This window comes from Protopterus annectens, chromosome 6.part0 (genome assembly GCF_019279795.1).
Source record: "Protopterus annectens isolate FY-2018-M chromosome 6.part0, PAN1.0, whole genome shotgun sequence".
Lineage (NCBI taxonomy): Eukaryota > Metazoa > Chordata > Ceratodontiformes > Protopteridae > Protopterus > Protopterus annectens.
This window is the reverse complement of record NC_056737.1, coordinates 773232028-773258825: the sequence shown is the minus strand read 5'-3', so window position 1 is coordinate 773258825 and position 26798 is coordinate 773232028. Positions and strand designations below refer to the sequence as shown.

Here is a 26798-nt window from a genome sequence, read left to right as displayed (position 1 = left end):
ACACCCAAAATAATTTTTCCTCATGTAGACTGTGAACGTGGAGGTGTGATGGAAAAGAAAGAGGTAAATGGGAACATATTTTTGGTAGTGTAATGAGTTGGCATACTTCAAAAATTCCCACCAAACTACTCTGACAGAAATATGGGTAAGCAAACTGTACTAAAGAAGTGAATTTTGAGCTGTGATGCAGAATCAGAGCTGCCTACACATAGTAATGTCTCACTGCATTTAATTCTGGTGGCTGCCAAAAAGGAATGAATAAAAAATGGAAATCAAAGTCTAACCAAAAAATACTATAAGTAATGTATACAGTAACAAAGATAAAAGAACTGGAAGTGGAATCTTTATGAAAAGATAGGAGCAAACTACATAGAAAAATTGTGAATTATGAGAACAATACATGCCGAATAATGTTTTAGAGAAGGAAAAATGTATAAGGGAAGGTAAGAATTGAATGAGCTATATAATGTTTGATTGACAATGACTATAGATTACATGTGATGCATACTGTTTGGAACTGAAAGTATGTCAATATGGTTTGTTTTCATTTATATAAATGCATGATTGCTTATGTCATAAGTGATAATTCAACAAAGATGTTTCTTGTTTAAAAAAATGGCCTAATCAATGCTATGCATCAGGGGACAATTACTTCATTAGAACTGGATATTCCTCTGACAATTAGCTACTCTAAGTAGAAGGACTTCCTGACTACTGTTGTTACACGAGGAGTAAAGCAACCCAAGTTTCAAGGTCTTTAAAAATGTTCTCATTTTGGAGTGGGGTGTTGTCTATGTTGTATGCTGAGAGGAGGCACTGTTTATCAAATATAACAATATTGGACTTTTTTAGCATTTAATCTGAGCCCTTACTTAGTACCCCAAGATATTTACAAGTGTAAGTTCTTGCTGGAGGGCTTTGGTATTAGAAGGGGACTTTCCAATGACTCTCAGTTTAAAGTAGTCTGCAAACATGGTTAACCTGAGGCCTTGGTTCATGGTCTGGAGATCAGAAAAGTAAATGCCGAACAAAAGAAGCCCCAACACTGAGCCCTGTGGAGTACCACTGGTGACCTTCATACTCTCTGATAAGGTACCAGCCTGTATGGGTTTTATCTTTTAGCCAATTTGATATCCATCTTATTACATAAAGAACTACTTGTAATGTTTTAAGCTTACTAACTATGCTAACATGGAGGATGATTTCAAACACCTTGGACAGTTCAAGTTATGCTGCATGACCAGCATGTCTGCTGTCAACAGCCTCTGTTACCTTTTTGAAGAAGTCAACCAGACTCATTAGGCAGGCTTTATCCTACATAAAGCCAAACTGATGTGAGTCTAGCCTGATGAGATTTGTAATATCATAGTTTATCAGTTAAGTTATAATCTGTTCTATGCTTAGTGGTGGGGTCACCCCTGTGTTGCAGCATCACTACTACTGTGCGCCAAACCTCAGAAACAAAGCCAGTACTCAGGTAAAACAGTTTAAGGAGCATCTCTGTTAGAGCTTGTTTAGTACCGTTTGTTAAACATTAATGTATATTGTCAGGTGCCACTAAGGAAGCATTTTTAGTATTGGAGAGCACCTTCAGTACATGTTCTTTACTAATAATGGGGGGCTTTAAGAAATTCTGGGATAAGTGGGTTTTGGGCAGTTATCTTTCTGGAGTAAAATTTGTACTACATTTGTTTGCTAGTATACTGTCAATGTCTACTGGATCAGAGTAGGCGGTGTCATTATGAATAAGTTTTGAGTACTGTTGAGTGTTACTTCCTTGTTTTCTAACATGACTACAGAAGGATTTGTAATTGTCCCTAGCTTCAGATGGTAAACAAGTGCATGGGCTGCTTAAGCAGACCTAATAGTATTTTTCAAGTTTTTAGCCAATTTTCTGATATTATCCTAGATATGAGGCTGTTTTGATTGACTGTATAATTGAAGGAGTTTTTTTTAATTGTAGAGTTTATTAATGATATTGCACACCCAGGGAGGCCTGTTTTCAAATTTCCCATTTTATTCAGATCTGTTTGGGACTACCAGTTCTATACATTTATCTAAGTGGGCACAGAGTTTCTTAATGTATTATCACAGAATTTGATGACGTTAGTATATTTGAAATCCTTGAATTCGGACATACTGGTTTAAGTGGGTTTAGAGACTTTAAAGATGAAGGTAACCAGTTCATGATCTCACTTAACTGGAAAAGAAATACCATAGGAATAGTACATGAAGGAGCTATATTTGTAAGAACAAAGTCAAAAATATCATGTCCTCTAGCAGGTTTGTTAACAATCTTGTCCAGGCAGTTTTTGTTTATTAAATCTAAGAATGTTTGGGCATATCCTACATTGGAAGTATACGTACTCCAGTTTATTGAGGGGTAGTTAAATAAAAGTCTTCCACAATAATGGAGTTCTTGTTTACAGGGAGTTTATCAAATACATTCAGGAACTGTTAACATGATTTTCCTGGGACATACAGGGTATCCTGTAACAGATAATAACCTGATAGTTGATACTGTTTAGTGTGATTTTTGAGTTCAATGAGTTCTGTTTTTGTGTCATTGGGAATCTATTTAAAAATGATATGGACTCTAACATACGGACACACCCCCACAGCTGCCATCAAGTCTGAAGACATTGCAGGCGCAACACCCCAGGTATGGAGGGAGTACGTTCTGAACCGTAAAAGCAAGTTTCAGTAATTACATAGATATGGATATGTTCCAAATGTGGGAGAGCCTCAAGGTCAGGCAGTTTGTTGCTGAAATGTCTGGCACTGAGCAGAGCTACTTTAATGTGATCCTGTTTTGGATTTGATATGTTAGCGAAGATGGCATTTCCATTAGCTGAACTCTGCATAAAAATGCACTGTGACGGTAGCAAGAGCTTTAGCTAATATGCAGAGACCAATGAACAAGAAATGCAGGTCATCCTTTACAAAGCAAGTACAATTGTTGAGCATCTCATCCCATGCTGACACAAACTGGATCTCCCTGGACTGACACCAACTATTTCGCCAAATATTACAGCCAAATACCTTTTCTTTCCACCTAGGTACTGCTCTTGGGAAGGAATGATTCCACTCAATACTAAAGTCTTGCCTACATTTGTTACATGCATACAGATTTCTCACATGTTCCTCTCCATATCCTTCAGGGTTTTCATCTCAAGTCGTTAACTCCTACATGTCCCACACCACCATGTCATACTTGTTAGATGAAAGGATCTTAAGAGCTCTTGAGATATACCAGATCCTGGCAACCTGAAAGACAACTTACCATTATCCTGTCTTGTTCCAGCCTAGTGAAGAGAGAATCAGCATGCCTGACTATAAAGTCATTTCTATATGCAGGTAGTCTGGCGTACTGGATTTGAGATATTTTACTTTTTGGTGACTCTTTGTTAGATGTGTGTCTGAAGGCAAAGTAGTGCTGGATTTTTACAGAGTAGTCATGGGTCTAGTAGGCTTTGCAATTATTTTGCTACAGCCTCAGTGCAAGCCATTTTACTGTGGTTGGTTTAGAGAGTGACAATAGTGTGTGTTGCTCACAGTGTGTTTTTTATGAGAGTGAAGCCTCCACAGCTGTTAAATATTTGCATTTCTCGCAAAAAAGAACTTCTTGTGTTAAGTTAGCATTTATTATCTGTTAGCATAAGGCAGTTATTACACTGCCTAAGGATACCAACTGCTGTGAAGCTGGCAACAAAAGGAAAAGAAGCAGGCAGGCTGACCTTCCATCCTTGTACTGGACTATGCACTAAACAGGCATGAAGATATGAAGGAAAGGGCAATGCAAGCTTTAGCAGTCAAAGGAGAAAATTTTCCCCCTTCTTCTACCATTCACTATTGCAGCAGATGAGGTGAGACTTGGGGGAGCTTCCAAAGACAGTTTGTAGTAATGGCAGGTAAACAGCCAAGAGCAGTGCTGGTTGGCTAGGTGGGCACCCTGTATTAAGGATCTGCAGAAAACAATGAGAGGGAAAACATATTTAAACAGCTAAGAAGGAGTGACTTTGCAAAATAATACTTTTGTAATCAATGGCAACAACCAATGAAAAATGAGAGGGAAGGAGTTTTATGGCCAATTTAACACAAGGTGCAGACAAGACAGACATTGGGTTTGAAAACACAATAAGGGGCAGGGTGGGAGTGTTTTTTTTTTTTTTTACAGCCACTTGTTGGACAGCCTATGACTGGCACAAACAGAAAAAAAGGCTTAGCTAAAAAGTTCTTGGGCTTCAAACTACAAAATTAATTAATTGCAACCATGCCACCACATGGAAGCAATCAGAACTTAACAGGCTACTTCAGAATCAAAACCAGCTTCTAACGCTAATAACATCAGAAAATGACCATCCAGGTAGTTTTTTGGGCATATAAAGTTTATATAATTTGTCATTCAGAAAATAAATAAATAATGAAACTGCATTACAAAAAGGCACTCTCTAAAGTAGGACTCACCTATATAACAGCTTACTTAGTCCAGATGCTAAAAACAGGTCTATATTATAAAGCCGAAAGCTCTAAAGAGCAAACACAAGTACATCGACACATAAAGAACGATGTACAAAAATAGCGAAACAAGTCATCATCATTTCTTTCGGCTGTTCCCGTTAGGGGTCGCCACAGCAGATCACCTGTTTCCATTTCTTCCTGTCCGCTGCATCTTGCTCTGTCACACCAACCACCTGCATGTCCATAGTGAAACAAGTATTGAGCGAAAATCAAAACACCAAACGTGTTTCTTTAAACAACAGTGCCATGCAGGTATACGTAAATTAAATAAAGCTAAAATAATACACTTTTGCATGGGGGCAAACCTCCCTGCATCCCCACACCCCCCTGCTTAAATATACCAACTACAAGACTGCACTACAATAGGGAAATTGATATATTTCCTTATCCCCAGGATCACGCTGCTGGCCAAACAAATACTTTCGATGTTCTGATTTTCTCTCAATAAATCTTTTGCTATTTTTGTACATCACTCTTTATATGTCGATGTACTTGCATTCGCTCTTTGGAGCTTTCGGCTTTATAATATAGACACACTAAAAACTACTGGTCAAAAAAATTTTGTTGCCCAAAGTAAAATATGACTTTGTTACAGCTGCATAAAGTTTTTATTATAATAAGACTGCTAGAAAGAACTCTGACCAGTTTCCCATTCATACCCAAGACAACATTATTTCTTTACACTAGGCTAACTGCAGTTTTATTCTGGATCTCCACACAGACGGTACCCCAGCCGAGAATCGAACCAGAGAACCTCTTGCTGTGAGGTGGCAACGCTAACCGCTGCACCACAATGATCACACTGTTCTTACATCCTTTTACAATTAATTTAATCCATTTGACAACTTACCTCTTAAATTCCCTGCAACTAATAATTAGGGTAATTTCAATGTAATTTATCCATAGTCTATTAACTCAATTAAATGTCATCCTCATTTCTGCACTTCTCTCTAAACTAAAGAAATGTGGTTACTGCTCACCTCTATCTAATAAACTAAATGTTGCTCAAAACTCTTTAAGGTATCAAACTGTCTGGTAGTTTAGTATGAGGATTAAAGCTATGAGTTGCTGATGACCTGTATCCCACAGTTCTAAACAAATGAAAAAAGGGGTGATTAGCTTTTGCGAATGCTAATCCAACTAACTACGAACACCAAGCTCAAATAGGATTTTCACCTTAGTCTTAAAAGATCTGTACTGTAGAACTTAAATGCGTTACTTTAAAGTTTTAGTATCGAAAACGTAAAAATAAAAAACTTGAGGTGATACTCCTTTATCAAACTCTAATATATTTTATTTCAAAGACAGGTGAGCTCTGCTGTAAAATCCGTTTCACATTACGTTTTTATGTAAAAAAAAAAACAATGTGAAATGGATTTTGCAACATGTTAGTGTTTTCTACTCACATAGCAACGACATCCTGAAAAGTGAGCTGTCACACCTTTAAACTGCTGACACATGTATGTGTGTGTTTGTTTACAGTAAAAATCCAATGAACAACAAATCTTCTTCTTTTTTCAGCTTTTCCCGGTTAGGGGTCACCATAGCAGATCACCCATCCGCTCATGATTGGCAGTGGAGTTTTACGGTGCCAAGGTGCCAGCCTGGCACCCAACCTTCCACAGAAGGCACATGCACACACTCACACCTTGGGCCAATTTGGAGTGTTCAATCCACCTACAGCATGTCTTTGGGATATGGGAGGAAACCGGAGTACCCGGAGGAAACCCACGTGACCACAGGGGAGGACATGCAGACTCCACACAGAAGGCACCCCAGCCAAGAATCGAACCAGAGAACCTCTTGCTGTGAGGCGGCAATGCTAACCGCTGCACCACAAAGAACAACGAATATAAGCAGAGAAAACAGGCAAAATCCGTTTTAACAAAATGGTGAGCGCTTTCATCTTATACAGTTCCAAAATTTCATCAGACAGTGCCATTACTAACTACCCCGTTTAAATAACATCATCAGATGCATGATCAATAACATCAGCCTCATAAATATTAATATTCATGTATTGCATCATAAACAAACCACCCCTCCAAAGTGCTTAAAGAATGTAATAAACCATAATTTAAAACACATAACTTAATATAGGACCTTTAAAAACATAACACTTTTCTTAAAACCTTTTGTGAAAAATAAAATTTAAACTTATGCTTATATAAATTTTAAATACATTAATCTTGTATAATAAAAATGTATATCTTTGAATACCGGCATATAAAAGCACTGCTTACCCAGCTCGATATATTTATTTTATTATTTATTTTACAGTTGTTTACCAGGAAAGTCTGACTGGACACACGTCCTTTTTCAGCAGAGGCCCGGGGAGAAAAACTCCAACAATAACAAAGACATACCTTTTAAAAGCTAAAAATGAACAAAGACATACATTGTAAAAGCTAAAAATGAACAATAATAAAAGGAAATGATAATAGCATACAAATTCAGCAATAGTACAAACAGGGCATTACAGTACTTTAAATGTTACAATATCAGCACGAGTTATTTGAACATTTACAGACAGATAAAGAGGAAGGGAAGTTACAATAGAAATGAGATAAACAAGTGTAGTACGGTCGTATTAACTGAGGAGGTGTGGATATAAAACCAACAAACCCAATCCATACTTATGTATTTTTTATATACTAGCAAAACTCATACCAAAATAAATGAGAACTAAAAAATAAATTTGTTAAAAATCATGGATTTAATAAATAATTTTGTGGAGAATGTCCTACTGGAAGCATATAAAAAGCCTAAAATATTCAATTATTATTCCTATTGTACATAGGGCACCCAAACAGGGTGTTGAATCCTGAACCCTGAGATTGAGAGTCTAATGCTCTACCGACTGAGCTACTCAAGATTTCTAGAGAATTACATTTTTAAAGCTTTAATTTAAGAAGACAATTTACTGAACTATTCTCATGTAAACCTGGCCAGGAATAAGCATTCAGTAACATTTACCAGATTAATTCTCTTTTTTCTAACTGTAACCTCCATGGGCCACCTCTTGAGCTTACAGCAAATTGCTCAGTTATTAAATACTTAAAGTTGTGGTCCTCATAGGACATAGCATGCTTGGCCTGTGCACCAGTTGTTTCCTGCTTCCTTTGTGGGTGACAGACGTTTTGAACATCCACAGAACAAACAGCACCAGAACCACAAGAACTAAGGAATTAAATTTGGTTTGTGGCATAAGACATGTTGGCAAGACAGATATTTGTCTCAGAGGATCTCCCTGCTCCCCATTCATGTGAAGCAGAGTCCATCCCTAACCCTATTTAACCTTGACTAATGAAAGAGAAATTAAATTCACCCTGGGTCATGCCCCCCCCCCCATCTCAGGCAGACAGAAGCAGACAGTAATGCCGAAATTAACATACCCCCCCACACACATACATAACCTCTAGAAACCTCCTAATGAATAAACCCCCTTCTGATAAACACCCAAGATACACAGGGACACAACTGGGTTGTACTGCACAAATAGGCTAATATAGGCTCTTGTGGTCATTAGTCTAGTATATGCCTATGAAATTATGACTAATAGCCAAATAAATAATGTGATACTATATGATATACAAGAACAGTAAGGAACCATGGATATGGCTTAAAGATTTGAGGAAAATTTGAAACAGCTGTTAGTTGAGACGCTAGCCTCCCTACAAGAAAACATCCAAAAGACCTTTCTAGCTATAGAATCCTGGCTAGATGGCTTAGATTTGCTCTTAAATACTAAAATAACACAACTGATGCTTTTCACTCCTAAAAACTACCCAAATCAAAAACAATCTCTTCATATCATATCCACCAACAAAACAAAAACAGAATATGTCACACAGGCAAAACTCCTTGGAGTAATGCTCAATGTTAACACAGATATGGCCAGCACCTACTCCTATCCATCAAAAAAACAAACTGGAAACTAGGATCCCTCTACAAAGCTAGGAAACTTCTCACTGATAACTCCAGAAAAAAACATAACACAAACATACTTACTTGATCCATCCCTACTCTGTACCTCACCTATCTTTACAAACCTTAACTTAACCATAAACAAATAAACTACAGACACCCCATAACAAAATCGCAAAATGTGCTACAAATAATCCTCAAAAAATCCACCATTACACCTCAATAAAAGCCTTAACTGGCTAGAACTTAAAAATCACCTCAACTACCATCAACTTATTACAAGCCCATAAACTAATAAACTGCTCAGAAAAATGCCAATCTGTAAAAGGAATACTACATCCCTGTACCACTAATCCAGCCCTGTGATCCAACAGCAAAGCTTTTCTATCCATCAAAAAATCAAACAGCAGCACCTAAGACTCACTATACTCTAACCAGGTAGAAAAATCTGGAACAAAATCTCCCCTCAAATAAGACAGGTAGAGACACTGCATGTCTTCAAAACATCACTAAAGAAACATCTGATAAATAACTGGTTGTGCTCATGCACTATCCCAGGCTAATTCCCCCACCATATACTCAACCTAAACTCCACCTTCAAAATTAGACTCCCTTTACTTATCCTTTCTGTACCCTAATCTTACCCATGTAACTTTATATCTCTAGCACCAAGAAATCTCTCTGTATATTCTCCCGCAACAGGTATTTAAAGTATTCTTCTACAGACTGCTAGTCTACCCTCTATATACTTTTCCTCCTACACAACTTCCATTTCCCAGATAACTTCCACTACCTCTATTTTCTTTAATGCAGGTCTATACAAGCTCTCTACCTCAATCTACTTAATGTTTCATATAACTACCTCTCCTCTCAAGTTCTACCTCCTGCTAAATTCCTTGATGCCTTTGCTACCCTTCTCTGTACCTCTAACTGATAGACAGTGGATGTATTATGTAATGTGGTTATTTGTATAATTTCTCTGTAACTAGCTACCTCATGAAAACAATTCACAGGCTACTATGTTATATAACATGTTCCAGGTGTATTCAGATAATTGTCTTTTCATGTAAACTCAATGTATTTTATAAAATGTCATTTGTTTTGTCTTTGAATGTGCTTGTCTAATATATGGAGCCTTCCTCCCCGGGTCTACATTGAAAACGGGATAAACCCCAGTCAGAACTTCCCACTGAACAAAGAAATAAACATCTGGAACCAGAACCAAATACATTAGCAAAGAAATGCAGTATCAAAGAAATGGAAGCTGAAAAGAGGTCTAAAGAGTGGTGTACTCCTCATATAGAAAACCTTTTCCATTTACTCTCATATAGTTTTCTCTAGAATGTTTCTGAGAGCTAGACAGAGTCTGAACTACTTTGGTAGATTGGTAGGATCACTAGCAATCACTGCAATTTGAGGAAACCATGAGGTTAGAATAATGGACTTGATATCTGGATGAGACTGACCAAATGGGTGAAAGCCGAGATCCAGCTGAGGATCCAGCAACAATGGATGTTGTATTTGGAGAGGCCAGAGCACTAGAAACCAAACTTGCCTGGGCCACAACGGTGCTAATGACAACAGCTTTTGCCTTACACAGACAGGCTTTCTCCAGTAACTCTGTCATTAAAGGAAGAGGGGGAAATGTGTACAGTAGACCAGGTGGCTAAAGCTGGATTAAAATGTCCCTGGGGTGTCTGTCCCTGTGGAGGGATGAGGGCAGAGTAGCTGCTGTATTTTGTGTGTATTGGAGAGGCAAATAGGTTGCAGCAAGGTTGCCCTCAGTAGCTGAAGATGTTTTTTTTGCTTCTAGTAGGATGAAGGATCATTCATGAAGAATCAGGATGTAGCGAGTGAGCCTGTCCACTAAAAGACTGATGCGTATTGATATCAGAAAATGCTGTGAAGACATAGCCCACTGTCACAATTTCATGGCCACTCAGCAAAAGGGATATGATCAGGTTCCTTGCTGATGATGTACTACACAACTGAGATGCTGTGTACATTGAAATCACACCCTCTCAGAAGGCAATCTTACTGCAGTGCATACAGTGCTAGGCGGACTGCCCTCATCTCCAGTACAGTGATGTGAAGGTGAGCCTCTTGATGTCACCACAATCCTTGGACTGTCCTTCTATCAAACTGTTTTCCCAGCCAGACACGAGTTGTTCATGATAACTGTGGCTGATAGAAGGAGTAGATCAAGGGGATGGCCTGCCTTTACCAGACTGACTTGACTCCACTAGATTAGATGAATTTTCCAAACTGCAGACAGTCACAGAGGAAACTGAAGAGAATGAGTGTACTGGGACTGTGCATGCTGAGTGTCTACAACAATACTCTCGTGTGATATCTCGCATGAGGAATTAGGGTAACTGCTGCCGCCATCATGCTTAATGCTCCCAGTGGGGAGTCCTGCCAAAGAAGTTCTATGACTTGAAGTCTAAGAGACAGCAGCCTTTGAGCAGCAGGGTGTCTTGCAACTATTGCTGTAATCTTCACTTGTCCTCATCTGGGGAATTGGGGGCGGGTGTCAGTGAGCCGTGTTCCTCCTCTAACCAATGACCTCCAAGATCTCCTCAAAATTGGAGTCCTAAGGGGCAGGTCTAGGGGGATTCTTCTCCTTCTTTAAGCTCTGTGTCCAGTGTAAGTAATTAGGAAGGAGAATCAGTGTGTCTCCTTTTGCACTGACACTTTCTGGGAACCTGAGGGGGGGGGGGGAGAGTCATCCAAGGATCCAGAAGTATCCTTAGAGTCTTAATGAAGGAATGGTTCAAGGAATTCAGAGCTAGTCTGTCTTTTGGGCCAAAGATGAGGTCTCAAGGAATCAGATGAACTGGTGCCTGAGGGTGGAGTCAAAACCAAGGGAGCATCCCCTTTCTGCAATGATGGACAACAGCCAATCCTCTGACAAAAACTTGAATGCTGATGCTGGCCTAGAGGGAACTGAGAATAAACCAGCAGGAACTATCTCTATCCCAAAAGAAGAGGAGGCAAATAGAGTGGAGAGATATACCTTCAGCATTGAGGGGCCGCTCAGCTCTGGGGCCAAGATCAGAACTGATGTATTGAGTACCGAGGACTTCAGTACCAAGAATGGAGACAAACAGGTCGGTACTGTGGATAGCACTAAGGCCTCAGACTCGACCTCTTAGTGCAAAGAAATAGTTGACACCAAAGGTTTCAGAGTCAAATACATCAGATCCATGGACAATGCAGATGGATGGAGATCCACTAACACTGATAAGGGATGTTTCAGGATAGATTTCAGCTCTGAAGTCACCAGCACTAAAAGGTATGCCAGGGAAGGAGCAATAAAGACAGGAGTTAGAAGGTCAACTCGATGCACCACTAAAAGGTATGCCAGGGTAGGAGCAATAAAGACAGGAGTTAGAAGGTCAACTCGATGCACCCTAGATACAGATGGGGATGAGATGACATCCATATTTATTGGAGGCTTGATGAATACCCTCATCATTCCCAATACACTGTTTTTTACACTATTCCAAAAACACAGTGGTTAAATGGCTATTCCAAACTGCTCCTTACACAGAATACATTCCCTCTTGCCTCTGTGGATCACATCATGACTAAAAAGGGCTTGAGACAGACCTGCTCACTTGCAGAGTTAAAATGGCTAAATTAAATCACACAAGAAGCACAACAGACAAATGTATGTGAAAAATGTAGGCACAAAATAAACATCCTGCTTTTAATATTCATTCTACTAATTTAATCAGTCTATACATAGATTAAGAGTATAAATATGAGTTGGAAAGACTCCATACCTCTTGCAGCAATTATTTGTCTGTAGGTGATGAGGACCTCTCCTTCAGAGATGGGTCTATCTACAGTTTCTGTTTCAGTGATGGAAATTGTTGAGCTGGTGCTCTCTAAAGATGGGGTGTAAACTGGTGAATGTGCAGGCGGAGCAGGCGTAGGTTCACGAAGCGTCTGGCTAGGAACTTCATTTATCACAGGCAGTGGCGCTACAAGGCTAGTAGGTTCTTCATCGTTGGCCACTGACAATGTGCTAGAATGAGTACAAGCAAAAGCAGAAATGAACATATATAAATTATTCATTATTTGTACTGCAACCTTATTAAACTTTCTTTTTAAAATCACAGTCTTCTGAACATAATTTTAAAGCTTATTATAGTTTTTGGACTGATTCACAAATCAAAAGATTCTTAACAAATGTTCCGCAAAAAATCATTTTACTGTAAGGGAAAAATCAAAGCAAGAAAAAATGTTTTAAATTCCTTTAAGACAAGTTTGTCTTAATTATGAATTAAAAACTTTAATTAGCGTAAAAAATCCAGCTCAAGTACCAAATGGTTATTGCAAATTAGAAATTACTATGAAAAAGGCATAGGGATTTCACTACTCAGCCTCAGGACTTGTAAACTAGTTCTTCTGGGAGGCAATGACATCTAGTGATATCAGCACAGTGTTTGCTTGCTCTTACATGCATTTACTTCTGTCTCAATACACTTAAGTATGATCCCACTTAGTATACAACAAGTTTTCACTGGTACCGCTCTTGCTATATCACATATCCTAACTTCCAAGAGTAGAATGGTTTAAGAAAAACTCATCATACCACTTTAGAATTGACCCTGCTGTGTTCCTTTCTTAGTCTTACAGACAAAAACAAAGACAACAGTGTATGTTTGTGTGTCTGTCTGTATGAATGAGTAACATACAATTGGTCGAAAGGGGAGCTATGTCCTGACTGATAGGACATATAGGTTATGGCAAACTGTAGCTAGTTTTCAGCTCACGATCATGTCCCTTTCTCACTGCTGTATGATCTTAGAGTAAACATGATGGGAGATGTGTGTGTGTGTGTGTGTGTGTGTGTGGGTGGCTGCACACACAAATGTGTAAGAATACGAAAGACTTGTTACTTTACTCACTTACGATGGTTTGGAAGCTTAATCTATATTTTATTAGTAGTAGTACCCCAACCATATATATAAATATCTATATGTCTACATATATATATATATATATATATATATATATATATATATATATATATATATATATATTTTTTTATATATATATATATATATATATATATATATATATATAAAATACAGGGTCTATATTCGAAGACCGAAAAGTTTAAAATCATGAAAATGCTGGACCTTAAAATCATTATTGTGGGGGGCTGTGCCCCCCAAAGCCCCCGCTAAATATATATTCCAACTCCAAGATCGCACTACAGTGAGAAAAAGGCAAATATTCTGATCTTCACTGTACTGCAATCTCAAAAAAAAAACACTTCGAGGTCTGGCATTTAAGCTCTTTAGAGCATTCGCGATTATAAACCTTCGGTCTTCTAATATAGACCCATATGTATACACACACACACACACACACACACACACACACACTCATACATACACACACACACACACACACACACACACACACACACACACACACACACACACACACACACACACACACAAAAACACACACAAAAACAAACTATACAAACTGTCCAATAAAGACATAATTCAAAAGCGTGTATGCTAAAGGAACTTAAATCATAATAAAAGAAATATGCTCAAGACAGCTCCTCATGACCCTCTTACAGATGTGAATGTCATCTTTGTTCTTGTACACTGGCATTAGAATGCTAATTCTCCAGTCATATGAGCTACACTTTTCTCTCCATTCTGCTATGTGTAACCCCTGGTGCCATTTCTCCCCTAACTCATCCAACATCTTGATCATATTTGCTGTGACTTCATCTGATCCTGCTGCTTTCCCTGACTTTATTTTCCTTATTGCCCTTCTTATTACTGCTAGGATGAGCTCCTCTTCTTCTTTTATTGTAGGCAGAACAGCTTATGTGGGTTTTTCTTCACTTACAAGCAGTTAGAAGTACTCCTTTCATCTGCGTTTTTAGTTCTGTGAGCTGGTGAACAGTTTATTTCTGGCATCCTTTATGAAGGGTGTCTAATGACCATCTTTTTTACGTTTCTGTCTTTGCCTAGCAACCTGATAGGATTTCTTTGTGCCATTTGCTGAGCCACTTTCCAGTAGCTAGTAAAGTGCCTCTGATGTCTTGTTCATTGCTATTGCAACTGCTACCTTGGACTCTTTGATAGCCAAACGGCATTCCTTCTTAGCCAGGTCCTTCTTTTCTCCCACTTTTTCGTGCATTCCCTTTTTCTTTTGATGATTTCATGGACTTCTGCATTCTACCACCAGCTTTCATTATGTACCATATTTTCATAACTGGCTCAGCTACATATCTGTTCTATAGACCTCACATATGAGGTACTGCCATTCTTCTTCAACTCTACCTATTTTCTCTTCTTCCTAAGGTGTTAAGAGACCTGAGTATTGGAACTCGTGCTTTCTGTCCAGTCAACTTCCAGGTCTTCAACCCAAACTCTGTTGACTTTTGAGCCTTCTCTGACCACTATTTGCAGATGATTGTGGCAACTAGTGGCTTATGCTGTGGGCTGCTGTTTTAACGGGAAGACTTTACAAGCTCTGATTCTAACCTAATGCCCTTTCCTTACTAGGAGGAAGTCTACCTAAGGTGTTTTTTAGCATGTCTTGTTATGCGATTTTGTGACTGTCTCCATGTGTTGGCCACCATCAAGCCATGCACCTCTCCTTTTGAAAGGAGAGGAAGATGAAAATGTACAGTCTTTCTCAACTTATCAAAAATAGAAGTGATGTCCTTACCATAACGTTCCATGTGGAGTGTTCATCTCGCCTTTGTTCTTACACATGGGTTCGGAGCCGATCCTCGGCTCCGTGTCGGCCGCTTGCAAGCTCTGCATCGAGAAGAAGCTCGAGACAACCTAATACCCACAATCCCCCTCTGCCTTTACCTCAGATCTAGTTTGCAAGCAAACCAGCAGCCAGAGAGAGCACACTCATGCCAAAAATTACATAATCAAGAATCATCTATATACATATATATATATATATATATATATATATATATATATATACACATGTACATTATACAAATGCAACCACTGCAAATGCAGAAGGAGAATACTGCAGACCAGGCACCAAATTGAACGTTCTTCCTGAGGGTGGGAGGGTGGGAATGTAAGAACAAAGGCGAGATGAACACTCCACATGGAACGTTATGGTAAGGACATAACTTCTATATGTGAGAGTGTTCAATCTCGCCGTTTGTTCTTACACATGGGTAGCGTCCCTAGCTCCATGTTCCTGAGGAACTCACGGGAGAACGTTCTTGAGCACAGTGGAACCAAAGGTTGCCCTATCCCTAGAAACCCTGTCCACTTTGTAATGAGAGATGAATGTATGCGGTTTAGCCCAAGTAGCAGCTGCACAAATCGTGTCTAATGGTAGGCGAGCTGCATGAGCCAAGGATGTAGACACTGATCTTGTAGAATGTCCTTTAGGTTTGACAGATAAGGATTGATTTGAAGAATCATAAACGTATATAATACAATCAGTTAGCCATTTGGAAAGAGTTCGTTTAGTAACCGCTACACCTTTCCTGCTGTCAGCAAAGGCTACAAAAAGTTGATCAGATTTCCTGTGATCCTTAGTTCTATCCAAATAAAACCTGAGTTGTCTATGGACATCCAATTTGTGTAACATATACTCTAACTTATTAGTGTGATTCTTGAAAAAGGTGGGTAATTCAATGGACTGATTAATGTTATTGGTAGAGCAAACTTTGGGGAGAAAGGATGGATTAGTGTGAAGAGATACTCTGTCAGAGTGGAATATCAAATAAGGGTGTTTAATAGAAAGAGCCTGAAGCTCAGACACTCGCCTAGCAGATGTAATGGCTACCAAGAAGAGGGTCTTCCACGATAAAAACTTCAATGGGCAAACGGAGGCTGGCTCAAAAGGGGGCAACATCAATTTAGATAGTAAAAGGTTCAGATTCCAAGGTGATGTAGGAGTTCTAACTGGTGGTCTAATATGAAAAGATCCTTTTAAAAAGGCCTTACAAAGTCTGTGAGCCATAACAGGTACCCCACATTCTTCCACATGAAAGTTGGAAATGGCAGCCAATTGCACTCTTAAGGTGGCAGGAGAAGCTCCTTCATGGAACATTTCTGTTAAAAACTCCAAGATCTTGTTTAACGGAGCTATGACAGGGTCCAAATGATGTGAATTTGCCCAGAAGACGAAACGCTTCCATTTACTGGTGTAGGTCTTTGTAGTGGAAGCTTTATGAGAAGCCACTAGTATCTTCTGAACTGCCGGTGTAAGAGAATCAGACCTGGCTAAAAAGGGAAGCGGAGCAGCCAAGCTGCTAGATGGAGTGATTCGAGAGAGGGGTGAGGAACTCCTGACGAATGAGTCAGTAGATCTGGCTCTGGGTCCAGAATCCAAGGTCCCCGAATGCGGTGTTGCAACAGAAAGGGGAACCAAATTTGACGAGGCCAGAATGGGGCAATGAGGATTATCGTCCTTTGAAGGTTGTTGGCTTTCTGCAGAAACTTTGCAATTAGGGGAAAGGGAGGAAAAGCGTACAGGAGACCTGGGGGCCAATCGTGCACCAGTGCGTCCCTGGGGACTTCCCCTGGAGGGGGTAATAGGGCAAAGTAGCTCCTGCACTTGGCGTTCATTGGAGACGCAAAAAGATCGCAGGAAGGCTGGCCCCACTTGCGAAAAATCATCTTCGCAATTGACCGTTTGAGGGACCACTCGTGAGGCAACAGGATTGCTCTGCTCAGCCTGTCGGCTATGACGTTGGATGACCCCAGGATGTGCGTTGCGATCAGAAAGCGACCCGTGGACTCCGCCCATTGCCAAATTCTCATGGCCTCTCTGCATAGCTGATAAGACCTGGTTCCCCCTTGCTTGTTTATGTACCAGACTACAGACATGTTGTCTGTCTGAACTGCAATAGTCCCTAGAGGAAGAAGGGGAGCAAAGTGTTGCAACGCTAGAAACACTGCCCTCAACTCTAGAACATTGATGTGCAGATTATACTCCAAATTGGTCCATTCGCCTTGGACTGTCTGTCCCTGAAAGATGCCCCCCCACCCTATCAGGGAAGCGTCTGTGGTTACCGTCGCTGTCGGCGTGGGTAGCACAAATGGTCTTCCGCTGGAAAGGTTGCAAGTCTGAAGCCACCAGGTTAGGTGTGATTTGCATGTGTTTGTAATCAGAATTTCGTGTGTCAGAGGTAGCTGTTGGAACGACCATTGTGCAAACAGTAGCCATTGTAGAACTCTCATGTGCAGTCTTCCCAATGGTATCGCAATGAGAGAAGCTGCCATGAGACCCAAGACCTTCAGAACCAGCTTTGCTGGGGATTTTTTGGATGACAGTAGGAGAGAAATGTGGCTTTGTAGTGAGGCTATCCTTTCTGGAGGGAGCCTTAGAATTAAATGATGCGTATCTAATTCCGCTCCTATGAATAAGATATGCTGTGATGGCTGTAGTAAAGATTTTTCAAAATTTACGGAAATTCCGAGGTGAACACAAAGTTGTAGAGTGTAATCCCTGGCCTGTATCAGTTGACGCCGGGTGGTGGCAGAAAGGAGCCAGTCGTCCAGATACGGAAACACCTGGAATCCTAGGCGTCTCAGATGAGACGCTACCACTGCCATGCATTTGGTGAAAACCCTGGGGGCTGAGGTCAGACCAAAGGGCAGGGCTCGGAACTGATAGTGACTGGCTCCCAGCCGAAAGCACAAATGATCCCTGGACACCCTGGCCATTTTGATGTGGTAGTATGCGTCCTTCAGATCTATTGAGCACATCCAGTCATCCTTCTGTAAGAATGGAAGGATCGATTGAAGCGTGACCATTCGGAACTTTTCTTTCTTGACAAAGGTGTTGAGGTTGCTTAGGTCCAGAATCGGCCTCCAGTCTCCTGTCTTCTTTGGAACTAAAAAGAACCTTGAGTAAGTTCCGAATCCTATTTGGTCTGCTGGGACTGGTTGGATGACTCTTTTTTCTAGCAGCTTTGAAATTTCTATAGCTGCTGGGTCTCGCAGATGGGGCGGCACATCTGGGAGTCTTTTCTTTGGAACGGGAGTGGATAGAAAGGGTATTCTGTAACCTCTGGTAACCACGCTTTTTATCCAGTTGTCTGTAGTAAGATTCTGCCAGGCCTGTGGGTATAAAGCTAAGCGACCCCCGACTGCCTCCAGAGCAGGACAGTCGGGCCTCCTCTCAGGCGTGCTGGAAGGGTTTTCCAGGGGGTGTATCCCTGTCACCCTGGTTTTGCGAACCCCCTCTGCCACCAGGGCGGCGTCTTTCACCTCTGCCCCCTCCTCTGCCTCTAGAGGGGGCATCACCCTGTGCGCCTGGGAAAAATCCTTGGGGTTTTCAAAACCACATTTTTCCACCGCGTTGCCCTTTGGGGTACGGTCTGGATGGGGTGGAAAAACGGACTCCGACAGCAGACAGAGTCTTTCCCTCCTGTTCACTCCGGGTAAGGGTCTCCTTTACTTTGGGGCCAAAGAGAGTGGCACCATCAAATGGGGCGTTAGTAAAGGAAGACTTGAAGGCTTCCGCAAATGAACATAAGCGCATCCAGGATTGTCTGCGAAGAGCAATCGCTGAAGCTGCTGCCCTACTCGATCCTTCGGCTGCGTAAGATATCAGCCTCATGGATGAGTTAACAATGGATGTAAGGGTATTGAGATGTGCTGTAACTTTCTCTGAAACAGCAGCATCTGTAGTACCCTGGAGGGTATCTCCCAACTCTTTGATTAGATCCCTCTGTAGACGTGTAAAATGGGTCAAATAGTTCAGGGAACGCATAGAAAAAGCCGCTGAACTAAAAATGCGCTTCCCGTACCTGTCCATAGTTCTAGAATCTTTGTTAGGTGGATGGACAGATGAGGAAGATTCCGACATCTCCTTTTTCGTGGCCGCTGCCACCACCATGGCGTCCACTGGAACTCCTTTTGTGAGGTAAGCCTTGTCTTGGGGTGCAGTAATGTACTTATTAGGCTTTCTAGGGACTGGTTCCACTGTGTCAGGTGTCTCCCACGCCCTTCGAGCAATCAGCTCCATTAACTCATCGAAGGGCGGAGTGACCCAGGAGGAGGAAGGGCGAGCACCAAATGCCTTCAGCAAGACTGACTCATCCTCAGAAGGGGGAAGGGACTGCCAATCACCTCTCTGCTTTAGGATCTCCAAGATGTCAGAAAAGGAGACATCTTCTGAAGGTGACTTTGGGGACCCTTCTGACTCATCCAAGTCAGTATCGGATGTCAAAGATTCTTGTGGAGAATCTAAGTGTCTCCTCTTACACAATCTTTTCCTAGGGGCTTCTTCGGGGGGGACATCCGAGGAAGCCTCCGAGGAAGAGGGGGCACCCTCCAGGGGTGGCTGAGACACCGGTGCTTGACGCTTGGATGTGACCGTTGGTGCAGAGGAGGATAACGGTCCTTTATGGGGAGGAGAGGCTGCTCCTACTGATGTGGTTGTCTGGGTAGACAACACCTTCCTCATGAGATCGAAGGCCCCCGGGTCCCGAGTCGAGGTATCTCCCGGTTCCAAAGAAATGGGAAGAATCCCCGAAACAGGCACCGAAGGCATCGACCCTGAGGACGGAGCCGAGTCGATCCAAGCCGAGACCCCGAGAGGAAGAGTCGGAACCGAAACATCGGTTCGACTCTCGGTCCCAGAACCAAGGATGGATCTCCGGCTCCGAGACTCCGGTACCGGATCCGACGGAGTCGAGGTGAACGGAGCCGACCGAGAAAAGGATGGTTCTGGCACCGAGGGCTCCACAATCAGTAGATCAGCCTCTTCCGGCTCCAAAGACTGGACAGGTCTCGGAGGAGGAACAGATGGAGATAATGGAAGGCCTTCAAGTTTCGACACCAACTGGGTGGAAACCGAGATAAGTTTGGATAAGGCCGTATTCTCCAGTAATTTCTGCACCACGCGGTCAACATCGGTGTCGGAGAGGGGCCTAGAAGAACGGGTCGAAGGAATCGAAGACGGAGCCGCCCTCAACAGCGTCGGGGGAGGGAGCTCCGTCACCGGTTCCAAGACTCGAGGCTCGGACACTGACAACAGTTGAACACTCGGCCCCGAGGTCTGTGGAACCGGTAATCGAACCTTAACCGAAGAGCTCGGAGCCGATGACTTGGGCTCCGACGTCTTCGATTCCTTCGAAGACTTGGATGCCTGGTCTGAAGCATCCAGAGCCTCTTGAAAGGAAGGTTTCAATAAACCCCTATCCATGAGTTTCCTGCGCCTATCTGTCATGACCCTCCCACTGAAAGAATGACAAATAGAACAGTCTTCTTGCAGATGGAGAGGGCCAAGACAGTAGACGCAGGAACTATGATTGTCAGTGATTGACATTTTTTGCCCACATTGGCAATGCTTGAATCCAGATTTAGTCTTCTCAGACATCTTAACTAAATGTGGAAAAAAAGGGTGAAAAGTCAAGTCCAGGTAATAAGTCAAATCCGGTGTAATAGTCAAATCCAGTTAAGAGAAAATGTCTATCCAGTAATTGTCAATCCAGTTGTCAAATCCTGAAGGGGTGGTAGGCCCTGAGGGAAACTCTAATAAGTTTAAAATCAAACTTAAACGGAACCGAGAATTCCTCAACCGTACCACACACACACACTTAGTCACTAAACAAGTTTATAGAAGAAATTTAAGTAGAAATAACAAGAAAAAAATCTTAATCTTAGCTTTAGTTGTTCGAGCTCGACCCAGTGATGCGAACGCTGCAGCGGCAAACTAGATCTGAGGTAAAGGCAGAGGGGGATTGTGGGTATTAGGTTGTCTCGAGCTTCTTCTCGATGCAGAGCTTGCAAGCGGCCGACACGGAGCCGAGGATCAGCTCCGAACCCATGTGTAAGAACAAACGGCGAGATTGAACACTCTCACGTCAGTTCATTAGTCTGCCCACTTCTGTGGCACAGAGTGGCAGAACCCTGATTATGCCTTAGACAACCTGCATTCAGACAGTGGTCTGAGCACTGGAAAGGTCAAGGAGAGGAGAAAAGAAGTGTGAGGCTGACACCAGCTCAACCATTCAAGGGAAAAGAGAGGTAGTGCTGTTCAGCTAACTGCCACCATGTCAGCCGAAGCTTGGATGGCACTAAATGTATAGGACTTGGGACTTAGTCTTAGCCATCCGAAGTTGCTGAAAGTAGCCCTTATTAACATGATGGTGGTGGAAGAGCACAAATTCATTGGGATGGCAGGGGAATTTTACATAGTGATTTGGGTGCTCATGCTAGCCACCAGGTTAAGGCCTTCTTAGAAATGCCCTCGTGGGATGCTAGTCAGGGCACAAACCACCTCTATGCTGCCTAGATGACTGCCCTTAAGACTGTCTCTTATCTCTGTGCTGGAGTTAGCAGTATAGGGAAATGGATGGACTTACTATCATTATCATTACTGATATAAACTTGATGGTCAGCAGGCACAGAGGTAGAAAGCATATTAAAAAAAAATTTCCAAAGCACAATCCGTCTTGTACTCCTGAACGATACAGAATCTAAGCAGAATTATATTTTCTTTGATGGTGAACACAATGACATATGGAGTATCATGCACATCTAGGACAGCTAATGGGTTGTCCACATCCATTATGATTTCCAACAGTGGGCTGGAGCTGAAACATAGTGCATGTACATATAAATATGACTCTCAGAATGAGAAATGTCCACAGGAAAATGTGAAGCTGAATAACTTACTTCTACACTCAGGTCACTTTCCTGGAAAAAAGGTAGGAGTGGATTCTTCACAGTCTGTTTAGTATTCATCACTGCTCAATTGTCTGACCTTTTCATCATAGGCTCCAGGTTTAAGCGGTGATTCAAGGCTTGCAGCTCTAACAGGACTGCTATAAGCTTCAGAATATTTATACAGAAAACCTTCAGTGCTCTCCAAATTCCTGACTCAAACGTGACAGCAACTAGGTTACCTAACTTTCAAGCCCTGCATTTTATTTATTTTATTTTGATTTTATTTACCAGGTTTATCTGACTAGGTTTAGTCAAAAACTCTTTTCAGAGAAGGCCTGTGGAGAAACACTGATGTATTACAAACATTTTTAAACAGAAAATCAGTAATTTACATGCACTGACATTAAGGAATATACATTAACAAATACACATATATTTGCTAATTAGGTTACATTCATATGTAACAAAGTTAAACTAGTACAGTTTAAAAGATACTTATATATTAGTAGATGTCGAAAATTGAGCATATGAAGAGGTGTATTAATGTTTTTTAAATAGGTAATAGAGCATGCGATTAGTGCTTAGAAATTCAAAGAAATGGAATTGAGGAAAGGAACTAGGTAGGACAGAAAATTTTAATTTTGCAGTAAAGAGGTGGGTTATAAAGCATATGGCTATTACAATGTTTTTAAAGAGATGGGAGGTAAGCAATGTCACAAAACCATGTACATGGTTGGGAGATGCTAGTAAAACTATTTAGGTACTGGGGAAGACTGGTTGTGGGGCACATGATTCTGAATGAAGAAAAATGGTATGACAATATGGCAAGCTGAAGATAACAGTAGCATTTATCTTGGAAATATACAGAACTAGATCCATCGATTTGATAGGTGAAGTTTTAGTTGTAATTTAAATGAGTTTGCATTCTTTGCATTTGACATTGGGCTATTTCAGTGAAAGAGGAAAGGCAAACCTGAGTCTAAAGTAAGTGGTGAAACCTACCATTTTAAGTAACAGCAACAGGTGTTCAAGAAAATAAAACTATAGCAGAATGACGATTCTGCAGTCTCCCTTACTGCACCCATATCTGTAAGACCATAAATATAAGTGGATAAAGGGAAATGCAAAAACCTGTCTAAACTGAAGATAATCCTCAGCAATATAACAACTGGAAAATCTAAGCTAGGACAGCTAAAAAGGACAACAAAAAATGAGACTTCACCACTTCAAGGTATGGCATGGCAGAGAGTGGTTCAACTGAAGAACCTTTACTATTACAGCTAATACATTGACAAAAACATAAGAGTAAAAAAGCATTACAGAATTTACTGAGATCACTACGAAGCCCTTAAGAAAAAAGGTCACTATTGCCTGCAAAGTAAACCTACAGAACTTCACATATCTGATATGAAGGTTAGTCCATAATGAGCCAGGATGAACCTAACATCAAGAGGGCCAGAGAGACAAAGGGGAAAAAAACAGTGCCAGATTCTGAGGCAAGGGCAAACAATTTCTACTACCTTTTCAACAGAAAAATGACTGATCCCTTTGGGAAGACAATTGTAGAGTACCACTGCAGTGAAACTGGTTTGGTTTCAATTTAATAAATGTGCTTGGTTCTTTAACACAGTCAGTAAAGTTTATTACTGTTTTCAAGTGCTGGAAACTCTCATTCAGAAGCTCGACTTTTCAAAAAGTACCATATGATAGACTTTTGAAAAGTTGAACTTCAGAAAACAACAAAAATCTATGTTTATGCAGGGAGGCAAGCCCCCCTGCACCCTCTACCTCCCCCTGTACATTATATATACCAACATTAGGCCCTCATTAGGCCATCCTACAGAATGACCTCACTGTGACCAATGACTGGTGTTAGAACCATGGCCTTAAGCTCAATGCCAAAAAAATGTGTCATCATCCCCTTTGGGAAAAACCCGATTCCCATGAATTACCACATCGATGGTAGTCCACTGAACACAGAAGACGTTATAAGAGATCTGGGAACACAGGCTGACAGCAACCTCTCCTTTGATCACCACATTCCCACTGTGGTCAGAAAGTCCTTCTATGTGGCACATCTCATTACTAAGGGTTTTGCATCCAGGAAGAAAGAGGTCATTATCTCCCTCTACTCTTCCCTCATTAGGCCAATCATCGAGTACAATGCCCCATTTGGCATGTACCTCACTAGACACCTGCAACAACTGGAGAGGCTGCAAAAGTATCTCACAAAGAGGATCCTAGGCCTTAAACACTTGTCCTGTATGGGCAGACTCAAAAAACTCCAACTATTCTCTGTCTCATATCGCCTACTTAGAGGCGATCTGTGCTTGACTTACAAAGCCATGTCTGACCCAGCTCTGTTAGAACTGCTACATCTAAAGAAATCACAATTCCTCCACACCACACGCTCCAGAGACCTCAACCTCATTACCACAATTAACAGAACATGCTGGAGGCACAGGTTCATAACCCAGAGACTACCCATGCAATGGAACAGATTTCCCATACATGTCAAGCAGAGCACCTCGTTGACCCTCTTCAAGAGAAGATCGCACTACAGTGGGGAAGATGTACTGTACAGTGATCTCCATTCAAAAGTTTTGCCTTTTTTATATTATATAAGCATAATACACATTCATACATACATGCACACACAAAAGCAGACACATTTTATGGTTTTCTTTTACACAAGCCAAGGACTATGCTGTTCTAACCTGCAGCAAATAAGCACTGGAATTTTAGATGTTATTAGATGGCGTTAAATTTATTATAAGGTGGAACATCACTCCCTTTTCATTGAGGGGTCTTTTCCTTTCAAGAACAAGAGGTTTGTTTATGGAAGTTATTCACCCAATTCTTTTTTTTTTAATGTTTATCTTGCTTTATTTGATTTTAGATTTGTTAATCAGGGTAGACCTTGGTCCAAACTGGATAATTTCCTGGCCAGTCCAAAGGACATAGAAACAAAAAAACAAATAAAAGTAAATACAATAGACAAATGAAATGAAATGACATCGCCATGGTGTAGAAATTGCTGCCTAAACCCAAAACGAGATAGATGTGTGTGTGTGTGTGTGTGTGAGTGTGTGTGTGTGTGTGTGTGTGTGTGTGTGTGTGTATGTGTATATATATATATATATATATATATATATATATATATATATATATGTGTGTATGTGTGTGTATATCTGTATATATATATATATATATATATATATATATATATACTAATCAACAATCTTGGTGCACACAAAAGATAAAATAAAAAATAAAAATAAAATATCCTCTTTCCCCCTACATCCCCTGCTAATTATAAATACAGAGTCTGAAATCACACATTATTGATAAAAGGGCATGCTCTCCTATCCCGAATATTGTGCAATCTCGCACACCTGTCTACCATGTTTAATCAACCAAATTTTGTCAACTAAGCAGATGTAAACCAACTATAGAGTTGGCAATATTAAAATGACCCAAACACATTTATAAATATATATATGGTTTACTACCACAATGTCAGTTATCGGACACTTGATTAGAGTAAAACCAAACTGGGGATGCTGACAGTCAGAATGCCAAAGACTGCAATAATGACCGTGCGACTTAGCCCCCCCACCAGACCCATAGTAGCATTTGTTCCTGGGTCCTGAGAGGTAGGTTTTTTTGGGATTTGTTGCTCGTCTTGTTTCCCATTAAAGGCAAACAGGTGGGGTAGTTCTTTTACACACTTTATTACACAGAAACACATCAGGATGGATAGCAACAGTACAAAATATAAACAAGCTGATTAACTGACAGACTACACAGAGAGGCATGCTTACATCTCAACAGCTTACTACAAAATGGTAGTCAGGCTCGCACGTGCTCAATATTTATACACTTGTGCAACCCCTAGAAAGCTTCTTAAAGGTATACATACATATTAATCTACAGGATTCGAGGTATTTTGTGGGCTTGTTAATTGGCAGCAAACCATTTTTCGGTAGTCCGTTGAGGTTATTGGGCTGGTCGAGTAGCAGATACTCAACATTCTGACAGTAAACTTATATGACTGTTATAGCACTATCTTTTAATATCATCTAATAAGACTAAACATGTTATAGCATATGGTTTGGCAGATGAATTGTACGTAGTTAACAATCAAAGGTATTCATTAAAAAGCTGTAATTACAATGTGAATTATGGTATATAGAGTGAATTGTCATTTGATCAACAAAGGGGAGAGGAAATGTAAGGAAAAGAGGGTGGGAGAAGGAAGATTATATGAAAGATGTTTAGGTCACGAGAGGAAAGAGTGGGATTGTGAGAAAGGTTATGTTTAGGTTGTGACGCCCCTGCACTGGCCCAGTAATCATGGAGCCTCAATCCTCACCACTAACACCAGTGATGGGCATGCACATCGGGAACGATAACAAATACACACACAGTAAAGTACAATTTCCCTTAAGAGCACACAGAGATCACAGTCAGTCTGGGGCTGGTTTCTCCCTTTCTCTCCAGATCCCCAATAAGACTCCCCACTGGCACGCCTATAGGATACAGGTCTCAGCCTACTGGTCAAGCTGAAACCTCCAGCACCCTCTCTGTCCAACAGTGCTTCATGTCCCTGCCCAAGTAGCTGACATACACACAGTCTTTAAGATATGAGTTATATAGAAACATACAGACACTCCTGGGGAAGGCTGGCACAGGTTC

At 41.0% G+C, this 26798-nt stretch overlaps 1 protein-coding gene across 1 annotated transcript in view; it reads right to left on the bottom strand.

The window, feature by feature from the left end:
• Positions 1–26798, bottom strand: part of KIAA0586 (KIAA0586 ortholog) — a 4394667-nt gene that overhangs the window by 764078 nt on the left and 3603791 nt on the right. Inside the window, exon 24 of the mRNA XM_044074450.1 lies at positions 12237–12481. Coding sequence (XP_043930385.1) covers positions 12237–12481 — 245 coding nt within the window. The remainder of the gene's footprint in view (positions 1–12236; positions 12482–26798) is intronic.